This window comes from Hippocampus comes, unplaced genomic scaffold (assembly GCF_001891065.2).
Source record: "Hippocampus comes isolate QL1 unplaced genomic scaffold, H_comes_QL1_v1.1 scaffold234, whole genome shotgun sequence".
NCBI classification, from domain to species: domain Eukaryota; kingdom Metazoa; phylum Chordata; class Actinopteri; order Syngnathiformes; family Syngnathidae; genus Hippocampus; species Hippocampus comes.
In genome coordinates, this window is record NW_017805479.1 from 448,611 (window position 1) to 473,812 (window position 25,202).

A 25,202-nucleotide genomic window follows, 5' to 3' on the forward strand; every position below is an offset into this window, starting at 1 on the left:
AAAATTTATTTATACACACACACACACACACACACACACACACACACACACACACACACACACACACACAAATTGATGGATGATTCGTTTTCAAATCAGAAACCAGTGAGCATTTGTTCAACTATTTTTCAATATATTTCCAAGGCAGGACTGGTAATATTTTTATTTAAAAAAAAAACGCGCTTGCAATATGTCATCGCTCAATGTTGTTCAAAGTCAAGACAATTGGCAAGGAACATGAAGTCGACGCACTAGATTTGCCTTCACGGGCCGCATAAAATGATGTCGCGTGCCAGATCTGGCCTTGAGTTTGACACCTGTGGACTCCATGCACTGCGACAGGAGTTGAGATGCTTCCGCCACAATGAAACAAATTCCGGTTTGCTCTGCGTAATGTCATGCAAAACTCATTCTCAGTGTCACGTTTGGCAGCAGAGGGAATGTGTGTCCGATCCATGCAAGCATACACACTGTGCATGTGTTTGGTGTGCTAATTATTCGAACCGAGTGTGAATGGCAGCAAATAAATATAGAACGTTTCGACTCCTTCACCCCTCGAACATTGCAGAGTGAACACGCGATGTACACATACCACCCCCCATCGCACTCACACACATATGCGCCACACACATGCACATGGATGCACGAAACGCACGCGAACAACACACAGTCACTAATGCAGGGTAGTGTGGTTTGGGCACGCACGCCCTGTGCTGCTTTCGTGTCTCCCGAGCATTTCTCCATCACATGCTTGCATATTTCCTTAAGGAGTGTGAGGAGGGGGGTGGGGATGATAGGATGGGGGTGACAGATTTTGGGTGGGGTCACCGGTGATTAACAGGTTCTCTCTTTCCTTGGCCTGCATTCCTCGTAGCGGCGTATTATGCGGCTCGGAGGGTGGGGGAAGGACATACATGAGGGGAGGATGGGGGTTGGTTATGAAGTGATGACCCACTGCTGATTATGTAGCACACATAGCTCTCCCTACAGGAAGACGTGGGGGATGGTCGCTTTATACATGACATAAAAACAAACAAATGTCATGGCAAGTTAGGACTTTACAGCTTATGTAAGCAACCCTGCAAGAGGAGATGGGGGGGGGGTGGGGGGGGCAATGATTACAGCGGCAGTTGCGAGCTGTTCCGCATGCTCCAAAAACATGGCTGCCCCCGTATGGTTGCAGCTGTGTGCCGAGCATGCGCGTGCTGTGCCACCACATCCACCTATCGTTAGCCTAATAGCAGAATTGACAAATCATTAACTTACTGTTAAAATAAAAATAAATAAATAAATCTACCTTTAAAAAATAAATAAATACCAGTGCACTCACAAAAAATAAAAATACAATATACTCTATGCCTATGTTGATTCTGTCACATCCAGGTCATGATAAATCTTCAATGGCACAATGGAGGTAATTACACTCTTTTTTGATGAATTTTTGTTGTTTGTTTTTTTTCCTTTTTTTCTAATATGACATCACCAACTACGCTATTCAACCAACCACATGGATGTTAATGACATTGACACAGGCATCATTAAATATGCCGTCAACCAATCGATAATTGAAAAATGTGATGTGCCATTTTTATTCACGTGGCCTCGTCATTATTAGGTTCACGAGCCTTCACTGTTTGATGGAGAAATGCATAATTCATTATCCATATCTATGGCTACTTCCAGTGGGACCTACACAATATGTGCACAGCGCCATGTTAACCATCACTTTATTACAGAATTTCATTTATAAGCAATAAAACGATCGACCATATGGATCCACGTTAAGTATTCATAGCGCTTAGCTCAATTGTGTTTGGTATCTTCTGTATGTTTACGGGAGCATAATAATAATAATAATATTAATACATTTTATTTATAAGCGCCTTTCAAAACACTCAAGGACACCTTACAATCAGGAAAAAGAACAATAAAACCACAGGTAAAATTATAAATAGTAAAAGAAGAGATTAATTTAAACTGAGTATGCAATTTTGGATAGGTGGGTTTTGAGATGGGGTTTGAATGTGGGAAGAGAATCAGTATTTCGGATGTTGGGTGGAAGTGAGTTCCAGAGTTTGGGGGCAGAGCGGCTGAAAGCTCAGCACTCCATCGTGCTGAGACGGGCAGAGTGTACACAGAGGTGGAGGGAGGATGAGGGAATGAGAGGGAATGGAAATTTGAAGAAGGTCAGACAAAAAAAGGGGGGGCAAGGTTATTGATGGCTTTAAATGTATAGAGAAGTATTTTGTTGTTGATTCTAAAATATTTTTCAGATACAGAAATGAATTTTATCACAGGATATGCAGAAAATCCCAACACCCCAAACTATGTTGATAAGTATTGAATAATGTCATTTAGTCAACCCCAACGTGTTGAAATGTGGCAATTGTTCTTGTTATACGCCACCGCAAAGGTCTACTTTTTGAGTAACGTTACCAATATCACAGGCTGCAACACGTACATCGTTTTGAGTAGACGAATAATAACGGCCATGTAACATCCATCAGGAAGAATGATAGTTACGCCATGGTGGTCATGTGACCACGGGTTTAAGGCAAGGGAGATGGTGGGGGTGAGGGTACTTCTCAGAAAGCTTGGAAAGCCCTTATTGGCTTACTTGTGTCATCTTGGATCTCGTCAGGACCTTGGCGGTGGAGCAACACCACCAGAAAGAGAAGTACTGAGCCACATTGCTGATTGTGTTGTGGAAAAAGTGTTGGCAAATCTACCAGTGCTGACTCTGCATGTTGTCTTCTTTAAATATCCTTAAGGAAATGCGATCCAATCCAGATTAACTTCAACCGGACCAAAAATATCAGGTAGTAGTCAGGTACAAGCAAGGTGCTAGGCTAACTGCAGACCCTGACAAACGAGCCATCTGTCACACGGGATAACGCTACCACATTAGTCAGCAAAATGGATGTTAGAACTCTTCTGTCTCTTTTTTGCTATAATCCTAATCTGTCAGATATATCACACTTGTCCAGAAAAAAACACAAACAACACAGAGAGAATACTTTGTTCAAATAATTGATCCATCACAGCCAAATTGTTTAGAATAGCTTCTCACGGCTAATACCTAAAAACTGAGTAGAGCCGTGATATAATAAGAGATTATTCGTCCCACCAGTGGGAAATAATGTAATTTTTTGGAGGCAGCAAAGGGGAATGTACTATTAATTATTAACCAACACCAATAGAGTGACAAGTCTAGAAAAAAGCAATATGAATAGGAAACGGTGTTGCACGTAGCGCTAGGCATGTAACGATACATCTATTATCAGGGTATCGATGTGTCTGCCGGGTGATACAGCTCATACCTCTGCGCTGTGAGGTCGACGGGCGAACCACTATGCCGCACACACATTTTATATATGTGTGTGTGTGTGTGTGTGTGTGTGTGTGTGTGTGTGTGTGTGTGTGTGTGTGTGTGTGTGTGTGTGTGTGTGTGTGTGTTCCTGTGGTCGACTAGTTAGTACGTCGGCCTCACAGTGCAGAGGTCCAGGGTTCGATTCCGGCCCCGGCCTCCCTGTGTGGAGTTTGCATGTCCTCCCCCTGCCTGCATGAGTTTTCTCAGGGTACTTCGGTTTCCTCCCACTTTCCAAAAACATGGGTGGCAGGTGAATGGAACACTCTAAATTGTGCCTCGGTGTGATTGTGAGTGCAATGGTTGTGTACCCTGTGATTGGCTGGCAACCAGTTCAGGTTGTCGCCCATCTACCGCCCACAGACAGCTGGGTTAGGCTTCAGCACGCCCGCGACCCTCGTGAGGATAAGCAGATTAGAAAATGGATGGATGGATATTTGTGTATATATACACACTGTATATCCTTTGTACAATATGCAGGCTTGAAACAACCTCTTTTCTTTGCGGAACAATTTTGCTCATGAATGACTTCATTAAAAACGGTTCGATGTCGGGCGAGAGCTATCAATTATTTCAGTATTCTAGCATCCTGTTAAAAAGTGAACATAATCATGTATTTGGATAAATTATATTTTTACTAATAAACAACCAATTGGTTTCTTTTTTGTTTTAATAATCAACATCTTTTATTTCATAAATTCACTTTGTACATAACAGCAACAAGAAACGTTTTCAGTGTGGCACTGTCAAACAAATATAAATTTGAACTGAAATTTTACATTTTTGGTATCATAAAACAAGTCATTCAATAAAAAAGGCTTGAACAGGCTTTGCGCTGATTCATTTGAGCAGCTAGCATTTTAGCATGTAACATAAAAATACAGTAGGTTCATGGTTGTGTGTTTTTGAGCTTAGACCAGCTAACCTAGCAATTAAACAAATAGTCTTGGGACCAGCAGAAGTTATGGAAATGTTAAAACTTAAATGAAAACAGACACAGAGAGAGGAAACTAGAATTGGTAAACTATTAATGTTGATTAATGTTCTCATCAAATTACAGTAAACATGCTTAGGTGATTCACTTGTTACATAATAATCCTCAAGAATGATTTCATGGAATTTATCTATTCAGGGAAGAGGGGAATTTTGTCAAATTCACAATTTGAGTTCACAAGAAACATTTATCCGTTCCCCAAACTGCTTATCCTCATGCCGGTCACGAGGGTGCCGGAGCTGATTCCAGCTGTCGCTGGGCGAGAGGCGGTGGTACACCCAAAACTGGTCATGAGCCAATAGCAGGGCACCAACAGACAAATAACCATTTACACTGAAGGACAATTTAAGGCAGGTGTGACAAACTCATTTTAATCGCAGGCCAATTTGGAGTTACGTCTCCTCTCGGAGGGCCGTTATGACAGTGAAACCACAAAATTATTACTTGTCCACAACAAATTGATAGATTACTAGTTTTGAGATCAGTCAAATCAATTATAATAATTTGTTCAATTATTGTTCAAGTGAGTGTAAACTGGGTCACAAAATTATTGCAAAATGTCAACGTTATTTAGGGTGTTCAGTTAACCTACCATTTATGCTTTTGGAATGTGGGAGGGAATCAGACAACCCGGAGAAATGGGCATAGCATGCAAACTCTACACAGGAAGGCCAGAGCCGGGATTTGAACCTATGACCACAGAACTATGAAGCGGATGTGCTAACCAGTCAGTCACCAAGCCTTGTTACTTATGCATATTATTAGCTGTCAGCTAATTATAACTCATTTCAAAAGCAAAACAATGTAGCCCAAATTAGTTTTTGTCAAAATTGAAGCATAAGTGCAGGGTGGATGAGCGGATTTTGGCCGTGTTTACCTTGAGCCCCAAATGACTAGCTACAGCCCTGCGCTGAGCCAGTAACATCACAAGCCAGCTGACGTCGCCAAAGTGTGATGAGCAGCTTGTCCATTGATGAAGACGGCAGCGAGTAGCTACGAGTAACTAATGTGAATTGCTCAACATTAACCATCAACACATACGTCGTGGTCATTTGGCACAAAGACAGGTACAGTAATCACACAAGTGGGGGCTCTTTTCCCTGATCAGTTATGCGCTCCCTCCCTGCCTAACAAGTCCCACAAGGAGCGAGCGGAGGGAAACCTAAAGCCCACCAAAGTGCCAGCCATGCCGCTATTTATTTATTTATTTATTTATTTATTTTTAATATTTGGAACAATCATGGCATGTTACAGCTGTGTAGCAAGTTAGCATTGAGTGTCGAGTGTTTCCCACTCATCGGCGCCCATTCGCAGTTTTACGTTTCAGTGTGTTTGATTGAGGCGCAAACTGAGAATTATGACTCACAAAATGCAATGCTTGTTTTGAGCCTTGATCTATTTATTTATTTATTCTGTGGTCAAGGTTTTTGGTTCGTTATACATTGCCTCTCAGGAGAATCAATTGTGTCTCATAAAGTTAGGTTAAAAGTGATAGAATGAACACAGGAAGCACAGTACTGTATGTTCACAGCATTGTTTTTAATTGTTAGTATTGTTGTTGATGTTGTATTATGAAATGTTTCATTTTTTTAATTCATCAGAACTATATCTTTTTCAATCTATGCCAGCAGCATATATTGACAGGCAAAAAAAAAGAGGAAAAAAAAAGCTTTTCCATTCCATTGAAAAAGGTACAATCAACGTGTATACTGCTGCCATTCATCCAACAGAGTAAGTCCTGGCTCTCAGCAAATATATCAGTTTTGTGTTCAATTAAACAAGCCCAAATTTCACCCCGAGTAAGTGCATTCGTGACTAAATTGGGACAATTCTTATTTGATGCACGTAGACTGATGATTTTGTATGAACGTATATAAATATGTGTGTATCTCGTGCATAAAGAGGGCTGTTGGTTGTCAAGTCTCTCCTTTGAAATTATTAAATGTAGCACTTTCCGAATGAAACGGCATGTTCATGCTGCTTCTGTTGCGGCTGCTGCTGTTGCTGCTTGAGCTGGGGTTATCCTGGGTTGAGTTGGGTGCTTTTAATGTGTGAACCCACTGCCAACATCCCTCACCAAACACCCCAGTTTCCCTTTTTCATCCTGGTCGGGAAGTGCCAGTCCTTTATAGCTCCTGACAACAACCAAGATGGCTGTCGTGATAGATAATGCCAGCTTAACGGCCGAGGCTTTGTTCAAAATTGTGCGGCATACTGAAGAATCGTCGTCTTAACGGTTTTCAAAACAACGCGCATACTTTGAAGCATTGAGATGCTTTTATAACAACAGCGATTGCAAGAGTCCTCGAGTGAACATCATCTGAAGCGTACCCACCCCTGCCCCCTCCTCAGAGTGTCTGCACTGGGATGCCTCTGACAAACGAAATTTAGTGTGTTTACATACAACAAATTATGGCTGACCGCAAAGGCAGCCCAAAGCGAGGAAGACCTCAAGGGGAGCTACTTGCTTAACGAAAGCGCTCTTGAGCTCGTTAATTACTTAGCCAGCATTGACAGGAAGTAGGCTAATGCATTTAGACAAAAGGACTTGTCTACATGTCTAATAAGACATTTTGACCCATTGCTAGGGAAAAACCCATAATCAATAATTCAGTCAGACGAAGCTGAAAATGTCCATATGTTGTTGGGGGCGAAATATAAAGAAGCTCATGAAGTATTAACCCTTTCCTGCACCCTGTAACCTGATAACATGATAAGCTGTCCACTGTTGTAAGCGCTGTCCTCGAAAGGGTTAAAAATGAAGACCCTCGATTCGGTTCAGGTGATTCTCAAACCTGCCATCCAACGCATACGTGCACTCGAGTTTGTATCGAAGGATCCTGGCTGCCTCCATCCTGCCTAGCCGTGTCCTGCCCCAAAACAAACATTGCTCTGCCTCTATTTCATAAATTCTTTAAACATCAAAAGTTCCTGTGAATTATTCATCCGTCGAGCGCAGTTGACGGCCGCATTGCAGCTTTTCTCTCTGGAAGATCATTGCCTGAAATAACGGCGCCTTTTCCCGTCTTTGCGAATCGTAGACCGAAGAACGGACACACTCGTCGGTTGCGTGCGACGCCGACACACTCGCCAACATTTAATGGTTTCTCTTCATCCTCTCTCTCAAATCGCTTGACGTCACGGCAGCGCGTAGGCATGCTGTCTAGATTAAATATTGAGGGCTACTTCAACACCGCCACCCCCAAAATGAAATCAGCGGAATAAGGCGGCGGCTGCTCGCGCTTGTTATCACAACAACTCCAATCATGTGGAAGATGTTGGCCAACAAACACATCCAACACCAGAACAAAAGGAAAATCAAACAAACTAGTTTTTATCTCATTGGATTCGCAGAATTGGAGGGAAAAAACTGCAGCAACTCCATAGTTGTTACGACCGCACGAATGTCACACAATTTCTATGCCAATCAGTTTCGGCAGCAAACGAGTTGGGCCTGGATGACTTTTGCCCTCAACTGGTCGCTGCCAAGAAGCAGATGGACTCACAACCCAAGTTTCGCCATCTTTTTGTTTCCGTTCTGTTTTGATTTCTATTGCAGCCCATTTAGGCAGCAAGCTTGTGGGGCGTGAAATGACATTTGCTCTCGGATGGTTGCTGCCAAGTAGCTAAAAGTCTTGTACCATTCTTGCCGTCTTCTTGTCCGCATTCTGTTTGGATTTCTCTTGCAACCCATTCAGGAAACAGTTGAGCCGGAATAACTTCTCAGGTGGTTGCTGCCAACTTACAACTGAGCAAATGCTCTCGCATGGTCTTACCATCTTCTTTACAACGTTTGGCATGCTTTCACAAACCCTTAAGAAGTATCCAAACTCGGACTGAATTAAACCTGCCCCCTGGTGGTTGCTACTAAGCACAACATCTTCTTGATGACTTGGTTCACTTTACCAGTGCAACCCATTTGCAGTACTGTAAACTAAACTGGGCCTAAATTCCTTTTGTCATCTGCTGTCCAATCCCTTCTCCTGTTCTCGTGCGCTTTCATTTTCACTAGCTAAAGCAATACATCAAGGCAGCAAACACGATTATTTCAGCTACAGACATTGTAGACGTACCAGAGAAGAAGTTCTTGGCTCGCAGGTAGCTGACACTCAGTCGCAGGATGGACAGTTTGTCCAAGCTGGCCGTGACCTCCTCGGGAAATGGCAGGAGGCTAGCCAATCTCTCCAGCTCCCCATTGAGGCGATCTCGGTGCCTCTTAGACGGGTTGGACTTTGCCCCCTCATTGGGCGGCTGTTTTACCCTGCCAGACAGGACAAAGCTGTTATTAATTATATAAGCACAGTTGCTTTTTTGTTGTTGTTGATGGTGTAATGATTGTATGTATTTACTGTATGTGTGTTTTGTTCTGTGCATTAAATTATCGTTTATGCTAAATGACTGGTTTGACTTTGAGTAGATATCCTGATGGTATGTTTTGGGTTTGTAATTTGAAGAAATATTGTTGGGTAATTAACAGCTAGTAATTCCTGGTACAGTACTGGTTGGTTTACTAGAACAAAATGACCACAATGGGCGATTGTGGTTGGAATTAGCATCATACTGAGAGTTGTGTTTGGTCTGTGGTTTGCTTTGTGTGACAAAATATTAATAAAGCTTGCCAAAATATTAGAAAGTGATGTCAATATGATGCACTACATACAAGTGAACACAATTGTAACACATGGATTGAACTACAAATGCATGGTAGGAGCCGACCTCAATTTACCCCCCATGCATCCGCCAAACATTTATGACAGAGTCAATCAAAAGTGAGCATTATATTTGTGAATGTTTGATACAGCTCTCGTGTTAAGTGAGGGATTCCAAGGGGCTTATGAACACATATTCTTTTACGTTTGCTTTTTCTTCCTTTCCCCCCAAAAATCAGTTTGATCAGCGAGCATGAGATGTTTTTAGACTGAATCTTTGATGGATGTTGGCATACTTGGTCTGCCCTACTGGCCCTCATCTTTATGCTTGTTTTGTTTGCTTTCAACTGACAGGTCATGTCACATGTATGCTCACTCGAGTGAAAGCCATTTATTGGATTACTGAAAATGTTTCCCCCAACAAAAAAAATAATACTAAAAAAAAGATGCATCTTAACATTCACCGATTCAGTTGTAAATACTACAGGATACACGAATATGAACAATTCTCCCTTTGAATGCTGTTGTTGTACGTAATCTTTTTTTTTTTTTTTGTAACGAATTTACACTTTAAAAATATCCTTATCGAATAAATCTCGCTGGTTGCTTCAGTGGTCAGATGTGCGTATATCTGTACGTGCACCATCGATCCGTTTTTAAAATTCATTCATTGAAAATGATGGAGAGGAAAAAAACAAACAAATTATCCAAGCCATTTAAATAGTTACTTTCAGTCTAAGAGTGTTAAGAAAAAAAATATTTTTTATCAAGTTAAAAGACGATATCTTCAAAAGGGCGTTGAGAACACCCCCGATTAAAAAAAATTAAGGGGGTTGAAAACCGCAATCTAAAGAGTTAAATGTCCATTGTTCGTTTTCATTTTTGTGCAACAATGTTTTAAAATTGTGTGTGGATTAATTTTAACCACGCATGTTTGTTTTGAAGGTCAAAATCCGGCCTCGGAAATAGAGGGCCTGCAATATAATCCTCAAGCATTAAAGCAGCCTGGTGCACAACATTGACTGCATCCTTATCGAATAAATCTCGCTGGTTGCTTCAGTGGTCAGATGTGCGTATATCTGTACGTGCACCATCGATCCGTTTTTAAAATTCATTCATTGAAAATGATGGAGAGGAAAAAAACAAACAAATTATCCAAGCCATTTAAATAGTTACTTTCAGTCTAAGAGTGTTAAGAAAAAAAATATTTTTTATCAAGTTAAAAGACGATATCTTCAAAAGGGCGTTGAGAACACCCCCGATTAAAAAAAATTAAGGGGGTTGAAAACCGCAATCTAAAGAGTTAAATGTCCATTGTTCGTTTTCATTTTTGTGCAACAATGTTTTAAAATTGTGTGTGGATTAATTTTAACCACGCATGTTTGTTTTGAAGGTCAAAATCCGGCCTCGGAAATAGAGGGCCTGCAATATAATCCTCAAGCATTAAAGCAGCCTGGTGCACAACATTGACTGCAAAGCTGGTTTTATTTGTAAACAAACACTACATTCAATCTAAATTTGAAACCATAGGCTATATTGTTCGTGGTTTTTCGATTTAAAAAATGCATATTTTGCAAATGAAATTGCATATTGGCAACTATTTGATAGTTTTTTTCTGTTTGCAAAATATTTTTCCTACTAGTTTTATTTTCATTCACATCACGTATCTTATTCGAAAAAGTAAATACAATAAAAATAACTTACGCTCTCTGGACCGGTTTTCTCCTCTTGCGTCCTGCGTACATGACGCTGCTGCTTATGTAAGCCCGATGAGCCGCAAACACTCTGCGCCCTTTTCTTGCGCTACATGGACGACCAGCGCAAATATTCCGTTTTTATTCCGACTAATCAACGCTTTAAAAACATTTTCTTTTTAAAATAAAAACAATCGAAAGAAACCGCAGGCCTGGCTGTTGAAGACAGCTCCCAAATGGACGGATTTTTCGCTCCTTTAAAATACACCAAAATGCTTCAGAATTGTCGGGATAATCCACAATAGTTGTCCCATTTGGAAAGATGCACTTGTTCCGAGCACACACGCTCAACTTGTCACGTCCACGCGCGGCCGTCACAAACCACGGGCCAGGCACACGCGCGCGCGCTCCATCCTAGTTAAAAATGGCAAAATAAAAAGTTCGCCCATCAAAAAACTGAAACAAATATGAAAAACAATTGACATGTTGGACGCGAACATCGGAGCTGTGCAGCAAAATTAGCAGCCCGGATGCAAGCTGCAGTGAAGGCGGGGGGAGGGGCGGTGGCGAGGTCCGCGGGGGCGCGCATTCCACCGGCGGGTACACCCGGCACAGATTGACGACGTGCGCGCGATCTCGCTTGCTCGGAAAGGAACTTACAAACGCGATAGCCGCGAGCGTGTGTGTGCGCGCATGGGGGTGAATCTCCTGGAAACACGGTCCGTGGGCGTGCACGTGAGCGCGTACCCAAGCGAACCTCCAGGACCAATGAGCGCCAAGCATGAGCGATGAAGGTTTTATGTGTTAATATGGGTCAGGGGTGAGACTCTGACATGACATGCCCATTCTCCTCACTTGATTGTAATCTTCTTGTAAATAATTCACGTTATCTTATAAAAGAATCCATTATCGTAATTGCGTTCATGTGTTTTATTGCCGCATCACAATCATTCCTTAAATGAATTGTGCTTGAAAAAATGAGCCTACCACGACACAATAAATAAATAAATAAAAAATAGATGGCAAAAAATGTGACGCTTCAACATAAGATAGTGTTTGAAATGGTTTTGCCTCATGCAAATGAGCAACATTGTTGTAATAAGGGATCGAGGTGTCTGACCTTCAAAAAGAAATGCTTTTGAGTGACTAACCTTTTTAAAATATCATGGCCAGTATGGGGGATCAAACCCATCACCTTGGTGTTATTAACACCACACTCTCTCTACATGACCTAACTGGCCTTGGTAAACAGTTTGCACAAAGCATTAAAGCAACAAAAGACTCTGTCATGATTACAACCCCAAAATAATTACACGGATATTTAAATACACACCTTGTTTCAAAAATTTTGTCAGGGCCAATGCTAAAGTCAATGTAAAATCTCATGCTATCAGGACTTTAGCATTCACTTCCGAGAGTTCTATTTCTTCAAATAAGGAATAGTCCAAATCTCTACTTCATGACAATATGATATAATCTTGGTGTTTGAGGCGCGGACTTCTGCATATTGACAGCTGCATGCAGCTGCAACCATCCGCACTGACGTGATCGTTCCTATTGGTTCATCGAGTAAGTTACCCCATTCCTTTGTCATCACCTCCCTCCATCATTGAATTTTTGGTGGGAGGCGCAAGCATGTAAACAGAGGAGCAAGGACCTAGAATTGGGCAATGAACTCCATGCCCACTGCCAGACAGGCAGCTAGGAGGTCGCTGCATTAGCCTGGCTTCTTTGTCATCATCGAAAATTGAACAACAGCCATTGATGTGCTTATCTAATGTTTTGATTCCCAATGGATTTGAGAGTAAATGAATGTATAAACCATAAGGTCCAGAGGCCTCAGTAAAATGGCGGCTAGGCTGTCATAGCGAGTGAGCGTGTCTGTGCAGCCATGTGACACGTGTGTGTTTTGACAGCGCAGAAAAACACACAAGTTATGTCTCTGTGCTCAAAAGCAAACATTGGGGTCACATGACCGGTCCACAGCTGCCTTAGGGTTCACGCACACATATGCAAAGACACACACTCACACAAAACTAGGCCAGCGAGCCAAAGGGTTCTGTTGTTGTTAGTGTGAAAGGTTCACTGACAACAGATCACACACGTACACACAAATACACGCACAGCGAGATGATGATGATGATGTTGGTGATAAAGGTTGAGAGGACAACAAATCGGTAGACAAATGTGTGCAAACGAGGAATTTTGTGTTGAAATGAAACATCCATCCATTTTCTGATTTGCTTATTCTCACAAGGGTCGTGAGGCGTGCTGGAGCTGATCCCAGCTGTCTTTGGACAGTAAGCGGGGGACACACTGAACCGGTTGCCAACCAATCGCAGGGCACACAGAGACGAACAACCATCCACGCTCACACTCACACCTCGGGACAATTTAGAGTGTTCCATTAACCTGCCATGCATGTTTTTGGAATGTGGGAGGAAACCAGAGTACCCGGAGAAAACCCACGCAGGCATGGGGAGAACATGCAAACTCTACACAGGAAGGCCAGAGCTGGAATCGAACCCTACACCTCTGAACTGTGAGGCCAACGCGCTAACCGGTCGCCCACCGGGCTGCCGTGAAATGGAACATCTAATCATGAATTCCTTAAGTATGTGAGGAAAACCATAGAAGAGAAAATAGGACTTGTCGCTTAGCTCATTAATTAGTTGTTGTCTTCTTGCCTTATTATATACTCCACATATTATTCTAAAACATGTTCTATTTTCACTTTCTCTCTCTCTATCTTCCGCCTCTTCTGTCCTATGTGTACTTCTAGCACTGCCCACATAATACCTTTGAATACAATAACTGCAGCTGCTGCTTCTGTTCTTGCTCCTCCTCCTGCTCTCATTTTATTGCCGGAATACAGCACTTTGGTACATACTGCCACCTTCTGCACAGGAAGTGCAAAGCGGTTCCATATATATCCTGTATAGTCAACGTAGTCCACTGAAACAAACAAACTAATGCAAGAAAGGCGACGTTGTTTCCATCAGCGAAACGGGCATCCGTCAGTGACAGACTGAGAGATGCGTCGGTACTTGACCAGTTAGTGATGCTAACATCAATGGATGAAAACCCACTTCCGTCAGTGCTTAGTCAATCATTATTTAAAGTTTCATTTGTCAGCAAAACGGGTGTTTGTCAGTGACGGGCTGACGGATTGCTTGCCTCTGTGAACAGCGAAGGAACGACAGACATACGGGTACGAACACCGGTGTCACTTTCAAGGAGCACGCTGCACATGTTGCTGTGCACCCTCCACATACGTAACGTATACATGTCTACAGTCACATGATTTGCCATTCTAACATTCCTACTTAGAACAATCTTATAGACACCTGACAGTACGCTATGATTAATTCTCACTAAAATTCGAAAATTCTGAATCAGCATTCATTTTTAAATCGCCGTTACAGGCTCACAATTCAACAGACCCATTTCCCAAATGCATTTTCTGCTGGGTCATTATTTATTTCACGGAGTCTTGCAACTCGTCCCATTCGTTTCACAACAGTCTGGCCGAACAAATAACTTGCAAATAGCCCCTTTATACCAGTTATTCAGTATTTGTATTTCTGCTTTTTGAACATACCGGTAGTTGTGGCAAGGAATTCTCCCATGGACGCGATGTCATGTTCTGCTCTGCTTCGTTTTTGTTTGTTTTTTAGCACCAGCTGGAGTGTTGTGTGTGATCCTTCAGCGGTGCACCTGTTTCTCGTCTCCTGACCAAGTTCCTGTGTTTTAATGACCCTGACTTCTACGCTTTGTTGGATTTCCCTTGTTCGCTATTCATGCCCAAGTTTATTTCTAGACCCCATGTGCTTCCTCTTAGTCGCTTTTGTCCCGATAGATATTGGTTTTGTTAAGTGTCCTTATTATATTTTGACTAGTTTTACTTTGGTGTGTTTGGACTACAGTATTAGCTTTGCCTTAGAAATAAAACATAGTCCAATTTTTATGCTTAAATTCTCTTCAGAGTATGCAGTGTACAGGGGGGTGTTTTTTGACTGGTTACCCCGTTTCCATGCATGTCGATTCATTAAAGTGCAGTACAGTACAAAAAGTGGACTGTCTGTCTTCATGTGCCCCGCTATTCACTTCGAAACGTGTTGACCCGACCGCAAATATTTGGTCATAGCGTCCTCTTGCGGGTATACACCGACATTGCAGTCTATGCCTATAGAGAATACTCTAAATCTCATGTGCACAGTTAAAGAAAGCAAAAAGTAAAGACAGAATTAGCTAGCAATACATGTATCTACCATGATGTCATAAGAATTGAGCCAAAAAATGATTTTGCGACGTCGCTCAAAATTTTAGCTCAGGTGTATCCGCTTGCTTGATGTACAATGAGTGCGCGGAGCCAGGGAGCAGCGGAAGAAACAAAACGACAGTGTCCTGCAGCGTCCTCATTTTCCTGTTATCTGCATTTACAAATCAATACAGTATATGACAGATGCGTCATGCCATCATACTATGCATTTTCAAAATTGGTAAAAGGCAGACTCGGTGAAGTCAAACACTCACTGGAAACCAATCCAGCTACCCGCCGGCAGTTTTGGCAAGTTACAAGTAGCGACGTGACAAGTTCAACGTTTCTTCATGGCATGGTTGTGCATGTAGTGTCAATGTTTTTTTTTAATCTGAATAAGGATACAAAGGAGGTATACTTACAATAATTTTATCGACAAATAATATTTACAGTATAGTGGCGGGTGAGCGCGAATCGTTTCCTTCTTGCTGGGGGGGCGGGTCGGGTATGCAATACTTTAAAATGAGTTACACATTTGTATTCATATCACCACAATGTATTCGAAATACATCAAGGTGTGATAGAAGCAACAATTAATAGCTTTAAGAAATTTTGCACCAAAAAAAAAAGAGCATTTAATACTTAACAATTTACTTTATCAACGGGCTCAATTGGATTTGAACACAGTGACAATAGTAAATATAACCATAATTAAATTCAACGACTGCTGCCATAACTCCATGAAGAAACTTGAAACTTAAAACCGGACACAAAAATATTTTGTTTCATTTGCATTTATTTGTAAAATCTAAAGTAAAAACCCATAAACTTAAGCCTCAATTGACTTGATACCAACTTAGCCATGTCAAATCAACATGGTCCATTTCATTCATTCATTTTCCGATCCGCTTTATCCTCACAAGGGTCGCGGGGGGTGCTGGAGCGCATCCCAGGTGTCTTCGGGCAGTAGGCGGGGGACATCCTGAAACGGTCACCAGCCAATTGCAGGGCACACAGAGACGAACAACCATCCGCGCTCACACTCACACCTAGGAACAATTTAGAGTGTTCAATCAGCCTGCCATGCATGTTTTTGGAATGTGGGAGGAAACCGGAGTACCCGGAGAAAACCCACGCAGGCCCGGGGAGAACATGCAAACTCCACACAGGGAGGCCGGAACCCAGTACCTCTGCATTGTGAGGTCGGTGCGCGAACCACTGGACCACCGGGCCGCCCAGCCAAGTTTTCATTCAAAACTTTTTTATAACATCACAAAATGCTCTCACCATAATTAGACCGGGGGATATGTGAGAAAACTGCAGTTACAATTTGATGTTGAAGAAACAAAAATAAAATAAGTTTACATTTGTATCAACAGTATTCCAAGTTTAGGGTTTCAAAAAAAGTCCGATGCAACAGGTCGTCTTTTCGGCGTGCTTTTTGGAGTACTGAAAGCCCTCTTACTGCTGGCATTGGGAGTCTTGATGTTGGTGGAGAGGGCCATGGGAGAAGACTTTAAAACCCCAGATTTGGGTTTTTGTTGTGGGTCAAAGGGCACCTTAGACGACCCCTCTGGACTTAGTAACAGGCTGCGATCATTCTTCTTGAACTCTGCAACATGACAATAAGAAACACGTTTTTTTCTTGGCTCATACAAAGGCATAGGTGGTATCATCCTGACCATGTGCCATGACGTGCGTGGATTCTGTTAATTCAACGGACTCACGTTCCTTTACAAGAAACATACTTTAAAAGTTAAGATTTCCAATAAGACTGACTATGATCATGTTAAAACATTCATTTATTACAATGATCATGTTAAAACATTCATTTATTACAATTTGCATCTGAGAATAATGGACTCATAGCTTGTGTCCTGGGGTCACTTTTGTTTGAGACACTCAAATTATTTCAAGCGCTCTGTGGTCAATGTCCACCTGTGCAGCAATAGCATGCTGTAGTGTCCACCGTTTAAAAAAAAGAAAAAAGAAAAAAACGATTTAGTTTTATAACTATTAGTTCAGGCTTTTGAGGTGCTACCATCTTCAATATACTTCTTCCCTTCTCCTGCTTTGTGAATGGAAATCACCCTATGTCTTTTTAATGTGTCCAGCCTGTAGTCGGTTGATGACATTGAGTTCTGTGTGGCTTTTGCAGACAACTGTAACCTTTAAATCATTCTAAAGACAAATTAAAAGTAAAATAACAAAACAAAACAAAAAACAAAACCGCACAATTATCACAATGAGTTACGTGCACAGCCAATGACTATTAAAGAGCGCGAGAATCACAACACAGATCTACCCGCTCATCCATGCTGAGACAAATTGCATAACGGAAGGTGCATAACTAGAGGCATATTTCCTCAAAATATTTTATGCTAAGATGAAAGTTCATAAAAAAGGGTCATTCCTAATGAGGTTCCACTGTACTTTGCTTTACAAGGTAATATACAAATACAGCAATTACTAGGGCAGATTTTCTTTTATTGGTGCTGGGGGGTCAGGAAAGAATCCTACAGGGTAAATACACCAAAGAAAGCATCGTCAAATGTTCAGCTCAAAACTCGAGTGACCATCCCTTATTTTGCCAAATACTTTGCTTTTTTAGTGAAGAACTGAAAAAAATGAAGATTTGTTTTTGTTTTTATTGTGTCAAAGTAAAGAGTCAAGTGGAGTGTATTCCAAAATTTGGCATCGTGCCGGGGCCACAAAATATACCTAAACATATTGACATTGAACATTGTCTTACCAGCTGTTTTATTATTCTTCAGATGGAATGTCACCTTCTTGCTGTCTGATGTGGGAGTTTGACCCATCTGTGGAGGGAAAAACAGAATCAACATAAAGAATGTAATGTCATTTTTTTATACACATCTAAATACCTTCTTGCCAAAGACTTGAGTTGTGCATTTTCCCTTAGTCCTGAAGAAGAGCGGTGTTGGAACTTTGACATTTCGCTGAAATGTGACCAAGTCACTTGACAATGTCTTTGGCTTGGCTTTTGGTGTAGCTGAACCATGAAATGCCTGAAGTGGAGAAGCATTGTGAAATATCCATGGCAAAGTGATTTAACCGAGTTCACAGATGAATCTGAAAACGCATGCCCTCATTTCATACTCACTTTTGACTTCTTGACATCCAGTGCTATGTCTGCAGTGTCATTGGGTGGTGTGGCAGGCTCAAACTCATCCGCTTCAAACTCAAACACCACGGGGATCTTTCTTTTCTTCTTATTTGGCTTCCCCAAGGAATCGGATGCCTCATCGCCCACCTCGGGCTCCTTTTCTGAGCTGCTAACCTCTTTCACCTTTGCATATTTTCGTTTGTTTTTCTTCTTCAATGGAGTTCCCATTTGATTGTCAGATGCAAATTCATTTTCAACGTTCGTACTTGGATTTGCAAACAGTACGTTCTGTGTTTTATTATTTTTCCTCTTGCACTCATCAACGGCGGTGGCGTCAGTTAAACCCTGAGGTTGGAGAGGTGTGCCAACATGAGCAGAATTATCACAAGGTATAGACAAAGAATCTAACGGGATTTTCGGTGAACAAACTGCAAATGCTTTGACCTTTTGAGCCTTCAGACCTTTCTTTTTTGTCTTGGCGGTATTTGAGGCCTGGAGCTCAGTTTCATTTGATGTGATCTCGCAGGGAGGTGGAAGCGCTATGCTGCCAGCTTGTGACTCAAGCTTAACACTGTTCTTTAAGGGGCTCTCATGCTCGCCGATCACTGCAGTTGTGCCGGCCTCCTGCGTCGTCTCATTATTCTCTAATTTTTCTTTACACTGCGATGTTGGCCTCTTTTTTTTCTTTTTTGATTTTTTGTTGGTTGTGCAAGAATTGAGGTTGCTGGCTTTATCTGAGGCAGAAACAGACGATTCTTTTTTGGCCATATCTTCAGACTCACTCAGCACAATCTTGCTTTGATTGGGAGCCTCAGTGACCTCCCCATTCGATATTCTGGCATTTAAATTAGCACCTAAACAGCCATCATGAGACACCTTCTTTTTTTTCCATGGCTTGGCGATATCTTTGTTAGTAAGATCTGTTGGCTTCATATCATCATTATCGGAGTCATCATCTTGCTTGAGTTGCATTTTTTTCTTTCCTGAAGGAGAAACAACACAAAGAGTGATTTTAAATAAATGATGACAACTCTAAGACAGTAAAGACAGTAGTGCTGGGTATTTTGTGCTCGGTGCACACAATTTATACTACATTCCATCTCTCATCATAATCGACAGAACTCTGTTGTTCATTGTCGGGAAAGTTAGCATTTCTATGCTCTGCGAAACGCTTGCTCGCTTTTGAGAGCAGATGTGCCCTGCAACAGTGAAGATCCGGTCCGAAGGGGCGGAGGTTGAAGGGTTGCACAGAAAAGATTTTGCTACCCTTAATAGTGTGGGGAAATGTTTCTCATTTTCATGCCACCATTTAAAAGTATAATCCTTATGAGAGACTGGAGCCTCTCTAAAGTACATCTGGACTTCTTTGAACACTATAGCACCGATGTATTTTGTTGCGATATATCTTACACCGGTATAAATTTTGTGGAGCGTTCACACGTATAAAGCTGCTTACTAAAGAGAAGCGTGTTAACCCCGGTGCAGCCCCACTTGCGTTCACACAGCAGTTTCTGCGGCCGTGCAATCCGATATAAAACATGCGCATGCGTAAAGTGTACTTCCTTTTCCCCACCTTGTTTGGGACATATATCGAAAAACCATGGTTTATGCTTCTCCAGACAAATCAACGCTGTGGTCTATCAGACACCGTAAAAGGATTAGAGAGAAAGGAAAGAAGTGCAAAATACCCAGGATGCAAGTTATGCAATACCCGTATGTAATCAACTCTTCTTACGCGTAGCGAGTCCTGTGGCGTTCACACGTCCCATATTATATCAGTGCTGACCCGCAAACTAGCATTTACTCAGGAGTAAATTTTTAAACCACCTCCTGAGCAGGGTTAAATTTGCTCCGGTTTAAGCTGTTTTCAGGGGCAACAACAGGATAACTTTGTACGTGTGAACGGTCTATGGGGGCAGCCCCGGTGCTACACCGGAGTAAATGTTGCCGTGTGAACACCCCTGATGATGTAGTGTTCAAAGAAATCAGTGTCACCACATTTCCTATTCAGTTATAACATCGCTGTCACAATGTTGGAATCACACACAGTGTGATACGTGCTGAAAATGTCATTGTTGGTCTTTTATTAAAGTTTACATTCCTACTCTACAGCTATAAATATCACTCACGTTGATATTAATGTTAGCACCTAAGCTAAACAGACAAGTATTTTACAGAGTCCAAGACGACTGTCCCTCGTCAGAAATAGAATCGGACAAAACGTGCTTCCGTCTCAAATGCTCACGCATTGCCAGTACACTGCTATGAAAGGCAAAGTCTACTTTGCACATTCTTCGCTCTTGACGTCTTCGTTGAAATGTTCCCGAACTTTCAATGTCTGATGACGGATAGCCATGATAGCATTAGCATACTACAGTTGTTCATTCCATCTGGTAGAAGTAAACGCAACTGCGCATGTGCGTCGACTAGTCGATGACATAAATTACTTGTCGATGCTTTTGGTCGTCGATGTCATCATGATGAATCAACTAATCTTGCAGGCCTAACATGCACACACGCACACACAAAATTAAGGGACGTTTATTTGCTTATTACTGCATGAGGAGCCATCTTATTGCTCTATATTGCCTCTGACACATACTGTGCAGATTAGTCTAGAAAGACTCCCTTTTCTACGCATCTTGATTATTTTTAAAGATGCACATTTTGTAGTGAGAAAGAGGTCCTTTACGATTCTTAGCTGTTTCCTTTGCAGTCTTTCCACGCTTCATCCTCTTTCTGCTGGCAAACATTTCATCATCCTCATCTGTAGAGACTTCCTCTGGATAGCCATCTTGAGGAAATAGACCTAACCAAAAAAAAAAAAAAAAAGACAGAGGATGAGTCACATAACACAAATAAACAAGAAAGACATTGTGTGGTATCAGGCAATTTAAAAATAGCAATACCTTCACTGAGATCCTGCAGCCTGCCATTAAAGAGAGAGAAAGTGTGTTGAAAGACAAGTGGGCTAATAATGCACATCATAAATTACATTCGACTGGCGTAAAATCCCTCTTTTCCCAATCTGCTGAACAACTCTCTGATACACTGAAATTTTGTATATAGGGATCATTTCCATCAATCTCACATTAAAACAGGCATCAGCAACATTTTTGAAACAAAGCTACTTCTTGGTTACTGTGAATGGAAAGGGCTACCAGTTTCATACACTCAACTGAAATAAAAAATTTGCTCAAATTATTTTTGGGGTAAATATTCTCATTGTCGTTGCGCCAGCTAGCTTGTCTCAGCAACCCAGATGGTTTGGTCATGCACTACAGTACTCATTTTTGAGCTATACAGTACTGAAATAGCATTTTTAAATATTGTTTACAAATTTACACCAACCAAATGTTAAAAAAAAAAAAATCAACAAACGTACTTTAGGTTAAATGCAGCTCAAATGCAGGTGGCACTATTTTAATTTTTTTTCAGAATAGCAATAAACATCCGTGGGCTACCGAAGTGGTCCTTGGTCCTGCTTTAGGAGACCATATCCATAGAAGAGAGCATTTTTTGGGAGAATTGTTTTTGGCTTGGATATTGCTCTTTTGTGCATTCACAATTTGTTTCCATTCAGCAGGGATGAATGAGAGTGGCGAGTGATGAAAAAAGCGGAAAGGGGCGGGGCCGGGACGGGGGCGGGGCCACTAACTAAAGTGACAATTAACATGCTGAAGATGAAGTGGATTCAATTTACACACTATTTGAAACTTTAACAGAAAAAAATCCCAAGATTTTTCACTATTCTTTCAAGTGAAAATTAGTGCAAATTTGCTTATGCATTCCTGGTGAGCACCAATATGTAACTTCAAATTTGCTGCTCAAAATCAAAACAAAAAAAGGAAACACATTCCCTGCCATATTTCAGATTTGTTCATTACTTGTATTCATAAAGTGTTGTGTAAATGTGATAAAACGCTGTTGATTCTTACCTCATACAGTGATAGTGAAGTCCCACACTGTTTACTATATATGGGTTTTGAATGTATTTTATTATATAAAGTCTATTTACAGTATATACAACAATATACAGTTTCATGAGGTAGAATACTTTATTTTCTCTTCATTTTAAGCTTTTTAGCAAGCGCTAAAAGCTTATTGGTCCTCTCCGTCTTTTTCCACTCTCTTTTTAGCCAACTCCTCTTGTTTTTACACATGCTCCAGGCTGTCAAAAAACGCTTGAGATCGAGTAGTTACTTTTCAGTAGAAATGTCTGTTTTCGGTGTTTCACCGAGGTTGCGTGACTCTGTAAAGCTTTCCATCCTCTCGATCCGTATAGAATGACATCGTCACACACTGTACACAGAGCTTTACCGGCGACATCGAGCTTTTTCACGAAATCCGACGAAAGCACAATGGTTCCTCTTTACTGTTTCCTACTGGGGACACCGTCAGCTCTCTATCCAACCAGTCCCATCGAAACATGTTTTTTTGATCCGCATCTATTTGATGCACTTTAGCTTCGCCGCGAGTCTCGATAACATTCGGCATTCGCGAGAAAGGGGTTTCGGAAGGCGAACACGGATTGGTTGTGATTTGCATTTTCCGATATAGCGACCAATCACAACAAGTAATGGTTTTAGCCCATATAGGAAGTAACGACAAACTAACGCTTCGCGATAAAAAACGGGATTCAAAATGGATGCTTGCAAACGTTACTTGTAAACATTACGAGCTCGAATCTGCCGAAGACAAGTCCGGACCCCCCCCAGAATTTTTTTTACGGATTTGGAACAATATAAATTAGGTCCATTTTGACTGGAAAAAAAGCGGAATTCCGCCAAAACGCGGAAAAATCTCATCCTTGATTCAGTGTCTCCTTCGACAGCTACCAGAAGTTGTGAAATCTGTTCTATATGGACAACAGGGATGTCCTGTGAGCCAATGACGTGAGTTTAAACCCAGGGGGTGATGGTTGAAACGGGCTAACCGGCTAACGTTAAAATTTGACCCTGTGAACCTGGCCGATCTTACAAGCAGACCAGATTTAACAAAAGGAGTGCAACACCACTGGTCATGCTAACCCAATTATTGCGCTTCGGACCATTATCACCTATGATGTACAGTGGTGTGAAAAAATATTTGCCCCATTCCTGATTTCTGTTTTAATGCATCTTTATCACACAAACAAAGATTTCAGAACAAGAAACTAATTTTAATATCACACAGAGACAACCCAAGGAAATGTAAAATACAGTTTCTAAATTGATTTCATTGACCAAGGGGGGGGAAAAGTTTTCAAACCTATCTGGCTCGATGTGAAAAAGTAATTTCCACCCCTTTGTTAAATCACAAACTGGCTTTTGAAAAAGTTTTGAGTTTTGAGAAAGCCAAGTTCAATTTCACAGGCCAGACCCAAACCTGATTAACACCACATTTGCTGAAGCAAGAAATCATATAAATAGAATTTGTTGGACAAAGTGAAGTAGGCTACAAGATCAAGAAAAACCTCATGCCATGATCCAAAGAAATTTAAGGAGAAATTCGAAAAAAATGTTTTTGAAATCTCAGTCTGGAAAAGGTTACAAAGCCATTTCCAAGACTCTGGTGCACCAGCGAACTGTCAGAGCCAATATACACAATAGAGAAAACTGGGAACATTGGTAAACATTCCCAGGAGAGGTCGACCAGCTAAAATGACTCCAAAACTACGACGACGCCTCATCCAGCAGGTCACAAAAGAACCTAGTGCAACATCCAAAAAACTCCAGGTCTCACTAGCCACAGCTCAGATCAGTGTTCACGACTACACCATAAGAACCTGGCCAAAAATGGCATCCACTGGAGAGTTCCCAGGCGAAAACCACTGCTGTCCAAAAAGAACACAAAAGCTCATCTCACATTTGCCAAAAGACATCAAGATGATCCTCAAGACTTTTGGACAAACATTCAGTAGACTGAGTCAAAATTTTAATTTGTGTGGCCCGTTACATTTGGCGTAACAGTGACAGCATTTGATAAAAAGAACATTATGTGAACAATAAAACATAGTGGTGCCAGTGTGATGGTCTGGGGCTGCTTTTCTATCTCAGGACAAGGACAACTTGCTGTGATTGATGGGACAATGAATTCCGCTGTCTACTAGAAAATCCTGAAGTACAATGCCCGACCATCAGTTTGCGTCCTCAAACTCAAGCACTTTTGGATCATGCAGAAAGACAATGATCCGTAACACATCAGCAAGTCCGTCTCTGAATGGCTCAAAAAAACCAAAAGAAAAAAAAGTACGGTTTTGGAGTGGCCAAGTCAAAGTCCGGATTTGAATCCAATAGAGATGTTGTGGCGTGACCTCAAAAGAGAAACTCTCTAATGTGGCGTAGTTGAATTAATTCTGCCAAAGTGGGCCAAAATTCCTCCATAGCGATGTCAAAGACTGATCACAAATTATCGCAAATGCTTGATTTCACTTATTGCCGCCAAGGGCAGCACAACCCATTACTAGCTTCAAGGGGCAATTACTTTTTCCACATAAGGACAGGAAGGTTTGGCTTTTTTTGTGCCTTATTTAAATCCCACGGACCACAACAATAGATACAGTATGATACTTTCAAATCTGTCTGAGGGGCTACAATACTTACACTTTGATGATTTTGTAGAGCCTCTCTCTATTGTGGCTGGGTGTGCTACTTCGAATTGACACCTCTAAGAGCTTGTCAGCAAGAGCTGCATAGTCAAACTGTAAAATAGATGTTTCATTAGAAGGGGGAAAGCAGAACATGGTATTTATCAAGAGCTCTGACGAAAGTGGTGCAGTGTTGCATATTATCCCTTTCCAATGAAAACCAAGTATGCCAAATTATGTGTTATTATTGGAAAAACAACAGCATTTAGGATAAAAATACAATACTAACCTGTAGAACTGGTGCTATATTATCATCATCATCAAATGGTAACTCTGTGTCCGAGTCTCCTGATTCATGAGCATCCTGTTTCAAGTATGATTGACTGCCTGAAAACAAAATAAACAGCAAATAATGTCTTCCTGGCATCCTAAAAATGAAGCACACACTGCAGGCATTCAACAATCAGAGATGAAAGTGGACTTTCCTGAAAATTCTGGAAAAAATAAAAAATTATATATACTGTGTGTGTTTATGTATATAT

At 41.3% G+C, this 25,202-nt stretch overlaps 2 protein-coding genes across 2 annotated transcripts in view; both read right to left on the minus strand.

The window, feature by feature from the left end:
- The window catches only part of LOC109519234 (aryl hydrocarbon receptor-like), a 42,543-nt gene extending 31,227 nt beyond the window's left edge, over window positions 1–11,316 (minus strand). Inside the window, exons 1-2 of the mRNA XM_019875645.1 lie at window positions 10,715–11,316; window positions 8,435–8,622 (exon numbers count right to left, since the gene is read on the minus strand). Of these exons, the coding sequence (XP_019731204.1) occupies window positions 8,435–8,622; window positions 10,715–10,755 (229 nt within the window). The 5' untranslated portion in view covers window positions 10,756–11,316. The remainder of the gene's footprint in view (window positions 1–8,434; window positions 8,623–10,714) is intronic.
- Window positions 11,317–16,230: 4,914 nt separating this feature from the next.
- rrp1 (ribosomal RNA processing 1) overlaps window positions 16,231–25,202 on the minus strand; it is a 17,424-nt gene continuing 8,452 nt past the window's right edge. The window contains exons 9-16 of the mRNA XM_019875686.1: window positions 24,950–25,047; window positions 24,677–24,774; window positions 21,002–21,021; window positions 20,785–20,901; window positions 18,090–19,075; window positions 17,851–17,994; window positions 17,718–17,784; window positions 16,231–16,577 (exon numbers count right to left, since the gene is read on the minus strand). Of these exons, the coding sequence (XP_019731245.1) occupies window positions 16,363–16,577; window positions 17,718–17,784; window positions 17,851–17,994; window positions 18,090–19,075; window positions 20,785–20,901; window positions 21,002–21,021; window positions 24,677–24,774; window positions 24,950–25,047 (1,745 nt within the window). The 3' untranslated portion in view covers window positions 16,231–16,362. The remainder of the gene's footprint in view (window positions 16,578–17,717; window positions 17,785–17,850; window positions 17,995–18,089; window positions 19,076–20,784; window positions 20,902–21,001; window positions 21,022–24,676; window positions 24,775–24,949; window positions 25,048–25,202) is intronic.